The sequence below is a fragment of the Cinclus cinclus genome, chromosome 12 (genome assembly GCF_963662255.1).
Source record: "Cinclus cinclus chromosome 12, bCinCin1.1, whole genome shotgun sequence".
Lineage (NCBI taxonomy): Eukaryota > Metazoa > Chordata > Aves > Passeriformes > Cinclidae > Cinclus > Cinclus cinclus.
This window is the reverse complement of record NC_085057.1, coordinates 16,236,890-16,250,959: the sequence shown is the minus strand read 5'-3', so window position 1 is coordinate 16,250,959 and position 14,070 is coordinate 16,236,890. Positions and strand designations below refer to the sequence as shown.

Below are 14,070 nucleotides of genomic sequence, written 5' to 3'. Positions count from 1 at the left end.
TGTGGTGAAGTTTCTGGCTTCCACACGTGTTCCCTGTTGCCACCTACTGATTTGTCAGTGCTGAGATTCACCTGGTGCTACCACAAGTCACGGGCTGCGAGTTCTCCACAGGGCAGCATTTGCAGGCTAGAAAACAAAGCAAGAGAAGAGCATGAATTCCTTGGAATACTAAATAACAGGTTCCCTTGTGACAGAATGCAGACTGCTTGCCCTAATCCAAGACCACAAATACAAAACCAATTACTCACACCATACCAGTAACAAAGGACTACCCCCAAAAGAGACTCATGTGACAGCTAAGCCACTAGAACCTACTTCTTCCCAGAGCAGCCCATCTCCAGAGGTCAGTCCGTACCCATGGCAGGGCAGAAGCAAGCTGCACACACACAGGCACAGCTCTCCTGCTCATCCTTGGTCCCAGAAAGCTACTGACATACCAACCATCAGCTCCAGCCCTTGGCTCTCCACCCCACAGGTGGGTCACCCTGGCTTCCCTGTAGGAAGAGCTTCAGTCTCTCCTAGATTATTTCTTTTGTTCCTCTCTCTGGTCATAAACCACAAGTCGGAGGTTGGCAGGGATGCTCACAGAAGACCTGGACTTCATGGATCAAGAGTCTTTCACACTTGCCCAGAGGACAAACATGGGGGCACAGAACCAGAGCTAAACCGCTAAGAGCAGAGGAAGGAGAAAACCTCACAATGTACTAGAGGGAAGACAAACACTTGAAAGATGGAAAGGCCAGAAAGAGCAAACCCTGCTAGAGGGAAGTCAGGCTCTTAAAGGACAGAAGAGGCAGAACCCAACAGAGAGGGAATGAAAACAAACAAGATGACTGCAGGAGACAAAGGAAATGAAACCTTACAAAACAACTGCTGCATTATCACACTTGGAACCGTGTGAGACAAATAGAATAACAACATTTTCCTGCTGTGATCCATGAGAAATGAGGGCCCCTCTCCTTTCTGACTCACAGTCCCTGGAGCAACTACGGGTTTTCCCTGAGCACTCATTGCTATTCCTCTATTGATGGATGCTTTTCAACACTGTCTTAAGAGAGAGGCCACAACCTCCTCTACTCAAATTTCTCAAAAAAAGCACCAAACAAATAACTAAATACCTCTCCTGAACAGCTGGCAGCTGCCCCCTAGGAATGCTGCTGCAGGGAGAGACCGGGAGACCAACTTGGCTCCAGAATGGCAGACACTGGCACCGCAGTCCTGCTCCTGCTGCACAGGAAAACCCTGCAACAGTCAGGTCTCCACTGCCCTCCTTTGTAAAATCAAACACAGCCCAGAGAAGCAGCAGAAGGAATACCCTCCAGCAAAGACCTCCAGGTTGTCTTACCTGCTACCTCCCTGCAAAGGGATGGAAGCTCTATGAGCTCAAGTATCCCCTTTTTACCATCTGGATTACTCTCAGCAGAGAGACAAACAGCCCCCACAAAAACTTGCTTTATGTAAAGTCTGTCAGTGACACTACTTATCTGGGAAGCTTCCCACTCCAAGGCCCTGTTAACTGCTGCAAGAGAAACACTAAAAGAATAAAACATTAACAACCATTAGCATTCTAAGGGAGGCAGAGAAGACTTTAATTGGCTGTGGTTGAAACAATTTGCACAGGATTGCAGAATTGCTGGGGTTAGAAGGGACCTTTGGAGATCATCCAGTCGTCCAACTTCCCAACCAAGGAAGGTGACACTGGAACATGGCCAGATGGGTTTAGCATATCTCCAGAGAGGGAGACTCCATGAGACCCCCGAGCAGCCTATTCCAGTGCCCCGGCACCCTCAGTGTAAAGATTCACCTCTTCTTAATGTTGAGGTGAAACTTTGTTTTACTTTATGGTCATTATTCTTCATCCTGTTGCTGAGCACCACTCTCTTGACAACCTCTATTGAGATATTTATATGCATTAATGACATCCCCTCTCACTTCCCTCTGGACTAAACAGGCCCAACTCCTGCAGTCTCTCCTCGTTAAGACACGTACTCCAGATCCTTCATCATATCTTTGTTGCCCTCTGCTGGCCCCTCTCCGGTGGATCCTTGTCTCTCTTAATAAAGGAGACCACCTACGGACGTGAAGTCTCTGTATGCTACTTCTTGGTACGACTATCTGTCTGCACACAGATAATAAGATTTCCTTTCCCCCCTGCAGTTTCGTGGTTTGGTCCTTCCAGCCCCAGCTCTCTCTCTCTCCTTGTAGCGTCACACGTTCACACGTGTCTGTGGGAAGGACCTGCCACACTCACAGACCTGAGCAAAGGCTGCAACCGGACTGCCCCAGTCCCGTCCCGGCTGCTGTCAGCGTCCGGCTGAGCCAGCGCCACACAGCCCCGCGGCCACATCGCGGGGAGCAGCCAGGAGCTGCCGACCCGCTACCGTGGACGAACCGTATGAGCAGCGCCGGGACCGGAGGCGGCTCCTCTCCCAGCTCCTCAGCTTTCCCTGCGCATGCAACACCCTGAGCACGGCCGGGGACTCCCTTCTCCTGAGGGGGCGCGAACGGGCCCGGGGCCGCTCTGAGGCGAGCGCGCGCACAGCGACGCCTCACCTCACGGCTCCCGGCGCGGCCGAGGGCACAGCCAGCTCCCTCCGGGGGCCCGGAGCCCAACCGGCTCCCAGTGGGGCTGGGGGCACAGCCGACTGCCTCGGGGACCGGGACCGCGGGCAGCCACCTCCGGGACCGCGGCAGGGCCGTGAAAGAGCGGCCGCATACGGAGCCGCTTCCGAGCGTACCGCCGGCCCGCCGCCGCCGCGCGCACGAGTGACAGCCGCGCCGACCAATGGCCTGAGGCGGCGTGCGGCGGGGCGGGGCCAGCGCGGTGCGCGCGGAGCGGACCGGCCCGGCCCGGCCCGGCCCCCGCGGCCCCGGGCGCGGCCCCGGCGGCCGCTCCGCCCGCGCCCCGGGGGACCGGACGCCTCGGCGGGAGCAGTAAGTGCCGGCCCGGCCGCCCCGGCGTGGGGGGCGCTTCTTGGGACGAGCGGGGAGGGCCTGGCCGGGCCGCGCCGCGGGGGTGTCCGGCTGCGCCGTCCCGTCCCTCCCGCGGGCGCTGCGGGGCTGCCGCGGCCTCTCGGGGCCCGGCCGTGTCCCGGCGGAGCGGGGACAACGCCGCGCGGGGAGCCGGCTGTGAGCCCGCGGCACCGCCTGGGCAGCGGGAAGGGCCCCGTAACCCGTTTTTCGCCTGGAAACTTCTCCACGGGGTTGGGAAGGAGGGATTTCCCGCAGGGATGGAGCCCCCGGGCAGCGGTGGGTGGCACTGCCCGCACGGGGACGCGGCGGCCGCTGTCATTGCAGCGTGTGTCAGAGCGGGGTCAGAGGAGCGGTGACATTGCTGGGGAGGGTCCCCGTGCCTGGGCCAGCGTGGGATGGGACCGTGCCTCTCTCGGACAGCGGGACGGTGACAGCCGGGGAACTCCGGGACAGCGGGCACACACGCTCGGGGCTTCCCCTCTGCCCCGGAGCCTGGGCGGCTCTGGAGAAGAGGGGGAGGAAGCCAGAAGTTCACCCACCGGGAAGCCACATCCCGTTGCCAGCAGCAACACAGTGCTGTTTGCATTGTTGAATTACTAGACATACTTCATATTGAAGTAATGGAGAAACTATACTTGTTATTATTCTTCATCCAGAGACCTTCTGACCCATCTTCACCCCTGTGACACAAATCTCTGTTCCTGTCACACCCAAAATGAAACAGCAGCACAGAGACATTAAAACCAAGACTTCAGAAAAGGCTCAAGGTGGGGCCCAAAACAATTTTCTGCATCTCAGAAATGAGCAGCACCTATCAGAGATCAGTTTGGAAATGCTGGCTTGAGAGAGAAACAAATGTGTTCTCCTCATTAGCAGACCCAGCAGAGCCCAGCACAGAGCAGTCCTGGCTGTATGAGGATCTCTCTTGGTGCAGGCAGTGGAACAATGCCAGCTGGCAGCAGATGAGGATCTGGTTCCTCTTCTGTTCTATTTGTGCATGGACTGTGCTGGAACCTGCCAGTGATAGGTAGTAGCCTGTCCCTGGCCCCACAGCTGCCATCAGAGGCTTGGAGTGTGCCCAGCCTGTAGATCAAACTTCCAGCACCAGGATGACAACTGGGAAAGGAAGGTGGTGGGGAAGGATGATCCACCCGAGCTCTGCTGTGTAAATGTGGGCCCTGGGCCATCCTTGCACTCAGCCTTCCTGACTGTCTGCATCCTGGACCAGGAAGGGCTGGGGAGCAGAAACAGCCCTATCTGAACCTGGAAGTGCTTGTCCAAGCCAGGTCAGAAACCCTTGACACAGGACTGCTTTTAGAGCTAGGTCTGTGGGCATGGAAATCCTTCAGCATGAACAGGACAACAAGAGTAAGAAAAAGAGGCCCCATTCTCCCTCAACCATATTTTCAGCTGGCTCATTTTAACCCAGCCTTTTCTGGTTTTTCAGAACTGACACCACATCCAGTTGAAGGCCTAACCCATTTTGTTTCCAAAATTTAGGAGCTGTTCAAGATCTAGAGCCATACTCTGCAAAGCCCTTGAGCCTGCTTCACTGCTTTCACTTAGGCTCTTCTTCCACTTTTTATTTCATTGGTAGTGGCTTTTTAAAAAGCAGGTATTATCATTATGGAAAGTCTCCCTGAATAGCACAAATTGATGGATTCTGCCTGAGCAGCTGCTCAGTCTGCTCAGTAATTCCTTCCCTTTCCCTGCTGGGCTGTTGCTGCTGCTGTTTTGACACTGATTTCAAATTTGCCATCTTTGTGTCCAAGTGTCCACTACACCTGAGCTCTGCTGTGGTCAGTAATGGCTGGAGAAGTCCAGGTGCCATGTGGTTTAAGGAGAGTGCAGGGTTTAATGGTCAGTGAAGGGCACAGTCCCCTTCAGCTGCAATGAACCCGTGACCCAGCACAAAGTTAGGAGAGACCAGAGCAGAACTGTTACTATTCGCATTTCTCTGGAAACTCGAGGGAGTTTGACAGCTCCCACAGTCTCCCAGACACTTCGAAATTTCCTTTTACTTCACAAAGTTGTTTCCAGGGGGCTGACACAGACCCTGCATGTGTGGCAAGGCATTTACCTGCTCAGGGAGCTGCAGCACAAGGTGCTGCTCCCGCTGCTGACTGACCACAGCACAGCCTGGTACTGCTTGGCAGGGGTGGTTTCCCTGCTCCAGTTGTTAGTGGCAGATGATGATCATGCTGCTTCCTGCAGTTGTGGGCGGCAGTAAGGCACTACAGTTGTGGGAACTCCACAGTAACCTTGCCTGGAATAGAACAGAGTGGAGCAGAACAATGGCTCATTTCTCTTTGCAGGCACATCTTTTTCTATTCAGAGCTCACTAACCCCTCTATCCCAGCTGCATTCCAGCCCAGAGATGTAATGTCTGCTAAACTGCAGGGAAGTTACCAGAGAACTGCTACAGAAGTTCTCAGGTCAGCTCAGCTCCAGAGGTAGCTGTGTTTTCATGGAAGCCTAAAAAATTACATACCGTGCTTTTATAAACAAAGTGTGCAAATATTTCCCATGGGTTCATCCCATGGTGTTTTGCAACTCTTGATCATTTGCACAATATTGCATGAATCAATTAAAGCCTTTCATGTTCTCAGCATGAACAGATCTATCAAATTTCACAACTAGAATCCAAAACTGGACTAATTTAAAAATTAATATTGGTAATTGCCAGTGCATGACTAAGCTTGAGTGGGTGGTTTCATGGGGGATTGAGAACCTTGGTGTCTTTAGATGGAGGACTGATGAAACCCACCCCTTGCAGAGCACATGGGATGAGCAGCAGTGGGCCAATGGATAGTGCAAGGACCCACCACAACAGGGAACTCCTACTTTTGATTCAGTAAAAAGCATCCTGAGATATGGATGCCTCACAGCTGAGTGTCATTTTATTAGGTATGTTCCCACTGAGAAGGGGATCAATGCAACTTTCCAAAAATTAAAGAGACAGAAGTAGGAAAATGCTCTGTCCTGGGGCAGATGGAAACCACCTGGTTCAGCCTGGGGCATACCAGAGACGAGAGTTCTGAGGTTGTCCTCACACAGATCTCCAAGTGACTGCAAGGAGGCAGAGCTGGAGTAGTGAGGGGAGAGTTATTACCAACTCCAGGTGAATCAGGCATGACTGGGGGGGCTCTCAGTATGCTCATAAAATGTTTTTCTTATTTTGAGCAGGTATTCAAAAACTGTGGTCGTGAACTGGGGAGCTGTGGGAAAGGTTGTGTCTGTCTCCAAGAGCTCCACACTGTTCATTTGTGCTCATTCTCTCCTAGGCTGAGTCCAGTGTGGTTTCTACCCCGAAGAAAACCCATCAGTGGTGATGCTGCAGGAGAGGTTTCACATGAGGGCCCTCGATTGGAAGGGCAGCTTTGCACTTCTGTAGCTGATGGGAGAGGACAACAGCTTGGTAACAGGACCTACCAAGAACTGGCAGGATGAGCTCCAGCTCACCCTCTGTGCATGACTTGCATCACAGCACCCCCACCATGGCCAAGCCAGAGCCAGAGACAGCTCTGGGTGTGACTGTACCACAAACACCCACCATAAGCCCTGAGACTACCAGTTTCAACAGCACCAAAGTCCCAGATACGGCCAGCACTGGACCTGGCATGAGCACCATGCTGCTTTCCTTTGGGATCCTGACAGTGATTGGGTTGGCTGTAGCAATGGTAAGGCAGCCCAGCTAAACATTCCTGTGTCTTGAGGGTGGAGGGTGGCTAGAGGTTGTAGGACTGATTTTAGCACTGAATAATTTATTTGCGTTCTATTAAAGTCTCACCCAAAACTGCTGGGAACTGATAGTTCCTGAGATTCCTTCCTTTTTAAGGCCTTTATCAAGTGCTGCAGTATTTCTGCAGTCTCTCTGAGGTCTGGTCCGAATGGAATGAATGCTCAGCAGGCCTAGAAGCAGCCATATGTGGTATCAGTATTTGTTTTTAATAGGAATACGAAGTTCAATTAAAAGGAAAAAAAGCAGATTCTGTTCTGACTGGTTACCGGGAAGAGCAGGATAGATTTGAACCTTCTCTTGGTCCCACAAGAATGTTTATCCATATTAACTTCTCAAGCAGACTTGAGTTGAAACCATGTTAGTCCTCCCTGTGTACATGGGGTAATTAGTTTTGAATTAAAGTGGCCTGAATCCATCTCAGCAAGACTCACCCTGGACTGCATTTCCAAGGTTCTGCAGGCCGGGTATCAGTCCTTGAGGGTTTGGTGTGTTTGGCACTAACCTTGCCATTAATGCTGTCGCAGAAGCTTTCAGTAACCCTAGTTCTGGGCCCACCATAGGTAGTGCAAGGGCTGCAGCTCTCCTTTTATGTAACCAGATCATTTCCCTGCCAACAGAGAACAGAAGGTAGCAGCAAGCTCCCATTCCTTGTATGAGGAAGGGCTTCAGTAATACAGCCATCAGAGGAGCCTACTGCAGAATTTCATTGCAGGCCCCAGGAGGAGGTTTACAAAAGCCCCTGAGAAAACCTGGAAACAGTCAAAAGTTCCCAAAAGCAGCATCCAGCATTCATAGTTCCCAGAACAAGGCTGTGGAGGCCCAAAGCCTCTCTTTTCTTCCCAGCACAGGCTGACAGAGGCAAGTCCCTGAGCATGCCCTCCCTCTTTGCTTCTTCCCTTTGTTGTGGGGAGGGGGTAGCAGCACTTCTGCACTGTAGGAAATCTACACATGAAAACCACAAAGGGAAGCTTTTTCATGCACTCTTAAATTGCAACATATGTCCTGCAGCCACAGAACTGTGCTGAGCTACACCTGATAATACACCTAATACTCTTACTCCTACTAACACACCTAATAACAGGCCACTGAGCACTTAGTGTCAGAAATGATGTGCTGCCAAGCTCAGCATGATGCATATGAAGTATCATTTTCATTGTCACTTCTCCCTTCCCCCACTTTGGTGCACAGGGACAACAACCTTGTCTACCTCTTTCACGTGTGCTCAAAATTTCTCTCATTAGCTATTCCACATCCTACTGGGAGTGCTGTAATGATGCTTCTTTTTCTCCTTCAGGTTCTGTACATCAGGAAGAGAAAGAGGTAAGATCTGTTACTGACTGAAGGGAACTCGGTGCTTCAAAATGCAGAGCAAGCTCAGGAGCTGGGGAGAGTGTAAGCGATGGCTGTGTGAGAACATGGTGTGACCCAGGCTGGGACACTGCCCTCCTGGGATTGGGCATCCCTCTGACACCACAGTGCAAAGACTTGTCCACAGCTTTGGAAGGAGAATAAGGCTGAGCAGGAGGAGGTCAGGGAACCTGCAAACACATCACACTTCACCTATGAGATGCATCAAAACAGAGGAGAGGGCTATGGGTGTATAAAGAAGCTGGGAACTCCGTCATGAAAGGTGTGGATCTCAGGTTTCAGTCATTCCCAGATTCCTGTGTTTTCTGGCAGCCCAGGCAGTGAAATCAACTGGCAGCAACACAGTGCAGAGATGGAGCTTCAGCCCAGGAGTTAATGTCTTCATTTCCTTGCTAAGCTCCTGGCTGAAAACAGGAGAGGAGCATGCAGGGGGAATCATGTATTGATTCTTCAGTCTCACAGCAGGGACTTGGGTGAAGATCCATAAGCTGTGGTACCTCCTCCCTCCCTGACTCCTTGGGACAGGCCTAGCCAGGCCACAGATTTCCACAAAGTGCTGCTGCCCACTCTAAAATTTCCAAGCCCAACCCCAAAGCCTAGGTCTGGGTGCTTCTGCAGGAGCAGCCAGTGCTCAGCCTGTGGAAGTAGCACTACTGGAGATAATGGCTGTACTGGTAAGTCCATAGAGAAGCAGGGGAAGAATGTGTCATCCTAACACTTGCCAAAATAGATATTTGTGGTGGCACTGCCAGTAACTGCTTGTGTGTTTCCTTCTACTCCAAAACTGAGCTACAGCCAGAGGCAGGACTCAATGTTTTCCCAGGAGCCACCCCATCCATCATCCATCTCTGAGGAGACCCTTTGAGTAATAGTTCATAGTTCTGTCTCTTGGAGCAATGATACAAGAGTAGGAACAGTGTCCACAGGCATCAGATCCCTGTGAGAATCTCTCTTTCCTATTTTCTGTTTATTGTTTATTATTTTCTGTTTAATTTTATGTACTTCAGCTCCAAAGTTAAAAGTACTCTTGGGCCACTGGAGCTTGAAGTGAACTGCTGCTGGCAGACTGACATGGCAGGATGGGCTGGTGTGGGCAGAGGGACAGGGGGAGAAGTCACACAATGCCAAGCCAGTATGTTCTACTGTTTCTTTTGTCCCTCCACGTAAAGCCTAATCTTTTAAGGTCTGCAGGAACTTAAATCCTGATTCCTCAGTGTGTAAATGTCTGCCAACATAGATTAGTGATGGCAATTAATCCCTGTAACTGCACTCTGGGTGTCTTCTACTCGTGCCAGCTGTGTATAGTAGGTTCTTGGCCTCATCCAGCATGAGCCACAGGAGCAGAATCCCTGTGCAGCAGGAGAAGCAGCCTGCAAAAAGCCTCAGCAGTGGGGTGGGGAAGCAGCCTGAGCCCTGTCCTTCTCAACCAGCCCTTTCCCTCCCTTCCCACGGGCAGGTTGGAGAAGCTACGGCACCAGCTCATGCCCATGTACAACTTTGACCCCACCGAGGAACAGGATGAGCTGGAGCAGGAGCTGCTGGAACATGGGCGAGATGCAGCATCTTCCCAGGCATCACAGAGCAAGGTAGGCACAACCACCACAAGTGTCACTGCAGCCACTGCCACCTGCACTGCTTTCTTATAGGGCCAAGGAGATTTTGTAGGGCTGCTGGGTAGGGAAGCCATGTAAAGCTTCATGAGGACTTCTCCATCTCTGCCAGCTCTGGAGACTTGAGCATTTTGCAGTGCTTAGGGTAGACTGAGGAGTCGGGCAGGTCTTTGACAGGAGGCTCTCTCCTGCCCAGTGTAACAAGAGGTAGGAGATGCTTGAAGGAAGGGCTTCTCACCACTGTTTGGGTCCAGCTTCACAGTGTTGTCTGTTCCCTTTGTCACCAGCACCATATAAAAAGCCTTTTAAAAGAGCCAGCAGGGATGGTTGGAATGGGTGTCTCTTACCCAGTGACACAGCCTGTGCTTGGAGCAGACATACCTTTCCTTTCATGCATTCCTCTCCAGCTGCTCTGTGTTGCCTATGTCATTCTCTGCTTTTCCCATCCAGGAAACGGGGGGCTTACCTGGAGGTAGTAAAGGGGGGAAATTTTAAGGCCAGAGTTAACCTCAGCCCAGTAAAACCAGCATCATCCTCTCCAGGAACTGGCCAGCAGGATATCTCAGATCCCTCTAGCTAATGCTTGGGAAGTACAAGAGTTTGAAGATTCATTGTAGAAAGACAGAGTCTAAAACAACAGCACAAGTTCAGGCAATGGCACATTTCCAGGCCTTCTTGGTATCTCGAGCCTTTTCATGCTGCCTTGTATATATAAATAGTGAGACCCAGTAATCCAATGATGTGGGGATTTTAAACTGGCAAGGACGCGCTGACTTATTCTCCAGCCCGTTGTATTTTCCTGTCACAGCCTTGTTAATGCCTTGTTAGCCAGGCAGCCTCCCCTGGAAGGGGTGAATGCAGTTCCAAGCGTGCAGCCCTGAGCCAAGGCCGCAGTGCTGGCTCTGAGCTCCGGTGCTCCCCTGCAGGTGCTGCTGCCGAGCCAGGGAGCCCTGCAGAGACCCAGCCGCCTCGTGTTCACTGACGTGGCCAACGCCATCAATGCATGACCGGGACCTGCCCTGCTCCGGATCCTGCTCAGAACGAGGGTGAAGCCAACAAAGCAGTGACTTCCCTCAAGCATGGCTGATCCACTGAGCCCAGCTGCTCACCTGTTGGTTTGTGTTACAAACGGGCACGGGAAGTGCCAGCGCTCTGGGAAGCAAACCCTTTGTAAGGGCAGTGGTGATTTTCTGGTGTGTGTGTGTGTGTGTGTTACCACTGTAAGGTCCTGAGCTCCAGTTTCTGGGCTGGCACTGCCTGACACCACCTACCAAGCTTTGTGCTTAGGGACAGTGCCTGCTTTGTGTAGGCTAACCTGTCAGAGCACAGATCTGTGCTCTCTGGGTGAGGGAAGGAGAGAGGTGCACATTTCAGAGACCTTCTCCACTGGGTGTGCCCAGGCTCCAAGGAAAGGGACGGATGAGCCTCTCTGTGCAGTGACCACAGCTCTGCCCGGGGACTGGTGGCAAAGCCTCTTAGAGCCAGGAGAGCTGCCTGTCCCAGCTGAGGGATGACCTGGGGCACAGCAGGGAGAGCACAACCACAGGATTATCCCCTCCCAGGCCTGTGGCTGTTGATAAATATGCACCAGGGTGATGTTGAAGCACAGGGAATTCACTGGCTTCAGAAAGTGAAACAGTGAACATTTGGCCGATAACAACTAAGGAAGTAGCTGAATATCTCAAATTGGAGTGACTGTATAGACAGAGATTTCACACAGAGGCAGGGACTGTCACTGTCTGGCTATGTGAGCCCTGCTGCTAAGCTAGGAACAACAGTGCTTGAGCCACAAAGAGGAGTTGAGCAGAACTAGGGTTCCAGTACCATTTATCCCCTCCTGCTTTGGCTCAGGGAAGTTTCTATAGTATAGAGTGTTATCCAGGAAAGATTAAGCATTGAAATACTTTCTTTAAAAAAAGGAAAAACTTGTATTGGCTCAACAGCAGCCCAATGTCTGCCCCCAGAGATGACTAACAGCTGGTTTGTACTTCCTTACCTGCCAGGACCTGCAGTCAGAACATTCTCTTCTTCCTGCTGAAGGGAACAGAGCTTTGCGTTAGCCTCTGCTTGAGTTGCCTGCTAGGAACAGGTAGGTGGGACTAGACAGGTAAGCCAGGGGTTTCCCTGTAGCCCTGAAGCATCTGTCTGCCTGTGTATCCTTCAGGGCTGCAGAAGGAAGAGAGTTCAAAGGGTGTCTGGCCACCTTGGCATGTGGCAGTGCAGTATGGGGGCCTGTTGGCTCCTTTTGGTGGGCACTGGCCTGGAGAGCTGCAGGCCAGCAGAGCAGCCAGGGACCAGCATCAGTGCCCAGCCCTGCCCTGATCACCTCCTGATCTATGTGTGTTTACAGGCATTTGTCAATCAGATTTTATTCCATACACAGCACCAGTTAAAAGGGAATCGGGGCAAGCCAAAATCTGAATGCAGATCTAAAGCTTTATGCAAAGAGTTGTTTCAGAGTGGCAATTCAGGTATCACATGCTTTGTTCTCCTAAATATTTTATTTCCTTCCTCTGTATGATTGTTTTTCCCATATTCATTAAATGCAGACTCTTTCCTGGGCCCGTGCCCCTGACCCCTGCAGGGCACAGCTCCTTATCAGCCTTCTCTCTTCCACTGACAGAACTTCCCTCAGGGCAGCTCTGCAGAGCTAAATTGCTTTAGTTTTTCAGTATCCAGCTGTCTTTTTAGAACTAGGGATTTCTGGAAGTATTTTAGGGGTTGGAGTGTGGAAAACAGCCCAGTCCAGAGGCAGGAAATCTGGCAGGAGGCACTCCCAGGCAGCTGCTGTATGACCCTAGGGATGCTGCTGGAAGGAAGGTGCATGGGTACAGATACTCAGTGTAATGCAAATTAGGTCCCTAGAATTTGGAGTTTGTGGATATTCCCAGCAATCAGCTGAGAGACAAATACCTCCCAACACACACGCACAGTTCCCAGCTCCTGTAAGTGCTCACTGAGAACAGCCACACATCTCATTTCTCCCTTTGGTGCCTGTCCTCTTTCCATGCTCTGCAGCAGCACAGGGATGCATGTGGCAGGAGGAGCATTCAGCTATCTTAAATTGCAGCACTTTCCCCAGAACTCTTAGGACTGGAAGTTCAGTGGTTGTTATAAACTCCACAAAAAGCAAGCATGAGCTGAACTGTTTCTTCAATGTGTCAGGCCAGTGTGTGCCCTTCTCCCAGCTCCATGTGATGCAACACAACAAACACACCTATAGAGGAATTCTGCTGAAACCTTCTCCCTGTGATGGTAGGCTTTGGCCTGTGATGACTGCCCTTAGAGTAAAGAAGTACAGACAGTAAGACTAAAAGAATATTATGGGTAATTGCTGGGCTCATACTGGAGTATTCTTTTAGTTCCCTAGCACCTCCTCTCAGTTCTTGGATGTATAATTTAGCAGAAGCATTATGATGTAATTTAATTCAAGTGTTTCTGTGTTTTAAAGCAATGAAATATAATTAAACTATTTACATGAAAGTCTAGTGTGATTGTCTTTTCCCCCTGTCATTTGCATTTTCCCACAGAAACTGCCGGAGTGTAGCCCCAGTATCTGCTGGTAAGTGGTGTGCAGTCAATTACCCTGCTCTTTCAAAAACTGAACTAAATGTGAAAAACTTGCAAGGGGAAGCTCTGTGGGGGTCTAAGTTTAGCATTCTACAGCACAAACTCAGATCTCTTCAGAAAGGCTAGCTGGAGTAGTCAAGAGGACAGGAACATCTGGGCATCCAGAATACAAAAAGAAATCACAATTTATCCTTAAGCTGAATTCCTGTACAATCCAGGGGTTCATCAGCTCACCTGCAGCTCTGCCCACACCGAGGGGAACAGAACATGAGGACATTGTTGATAAATTTCAGATTTGCTGCTGTCTCATCTGGCCCACAGTCCCAAAACTTGGGACTAGTTAGGAAAGCTGTCAGATGAACTGAGGAAGCAAGGCACAAGCAGAGAATTAATTGTATGAAAAGCTCAACAGCTGTATAGACTACAGAACAATGTAGGGGAGAAACAGACTCAACTGTGCAGACTTCTGGGTGTACACATGAAGCAGAACTGGCCTGTGTTCCACTCAAGCCTCCAAGACACACAAAAGTGATGGAATTAAGCACCCACTAAACACATCTGGGTTTAGAAGCCTGACTGGTTTTCTCCATGTGTGATTCCTCATGCTCATTATTTCTTGTTTTCCTATCCATCTGGGGCTGCTCCTGGATGAAAAAATTTTTGTTCGTAATCCCCAAAATTCCAGGTCAGGAGACACTCACCTTGTTCAGCAATGTGTGTATGTGTGCTGAGGGTGTTGCACAAGGAAGAGGCAAAGCAGGAATCTGAGGAGCTTTTGTTTAATACCTTTATTTAAAACAAACTTCA

General features: G+C 50.9%; 1 protein-coding gene across 1 annotated transcript; it reads left to right on the top strand.

The window, feature by feature from the left end:
- Positions 1 to 2,904: 2,904 nt before the first annotated feature.
- C12H3orf18 (chromosome 12 C3orf18 homolog) lies at positions 2,905 to 10,818 on the top strand. The gene is made up of 5 exons (XM_062500725.1): positions 2,905 to 2,934; positions 6,258 to 6,653; positions 8,010 to 8,035; positions 9,540 to 9,669; positions 10,620 to 10,818. The coding sequence occupies exons 2-5, from the start codon at positions 6,420 to 6,422 to the stop codon at positions 10,698 to 10,700; spliced, it is 471 nt and encodes a 156-aa protein (XP_062356709.1). The 5' UTR covers positions 2,905 to 2,934; positions 6,258 to 6,419; the 3' UTR covers positions 10,701 to 10,818.
- The last annotated feature ends 3,252 nt before the right edge of the window (positions 10,819 to 14,070 follow it).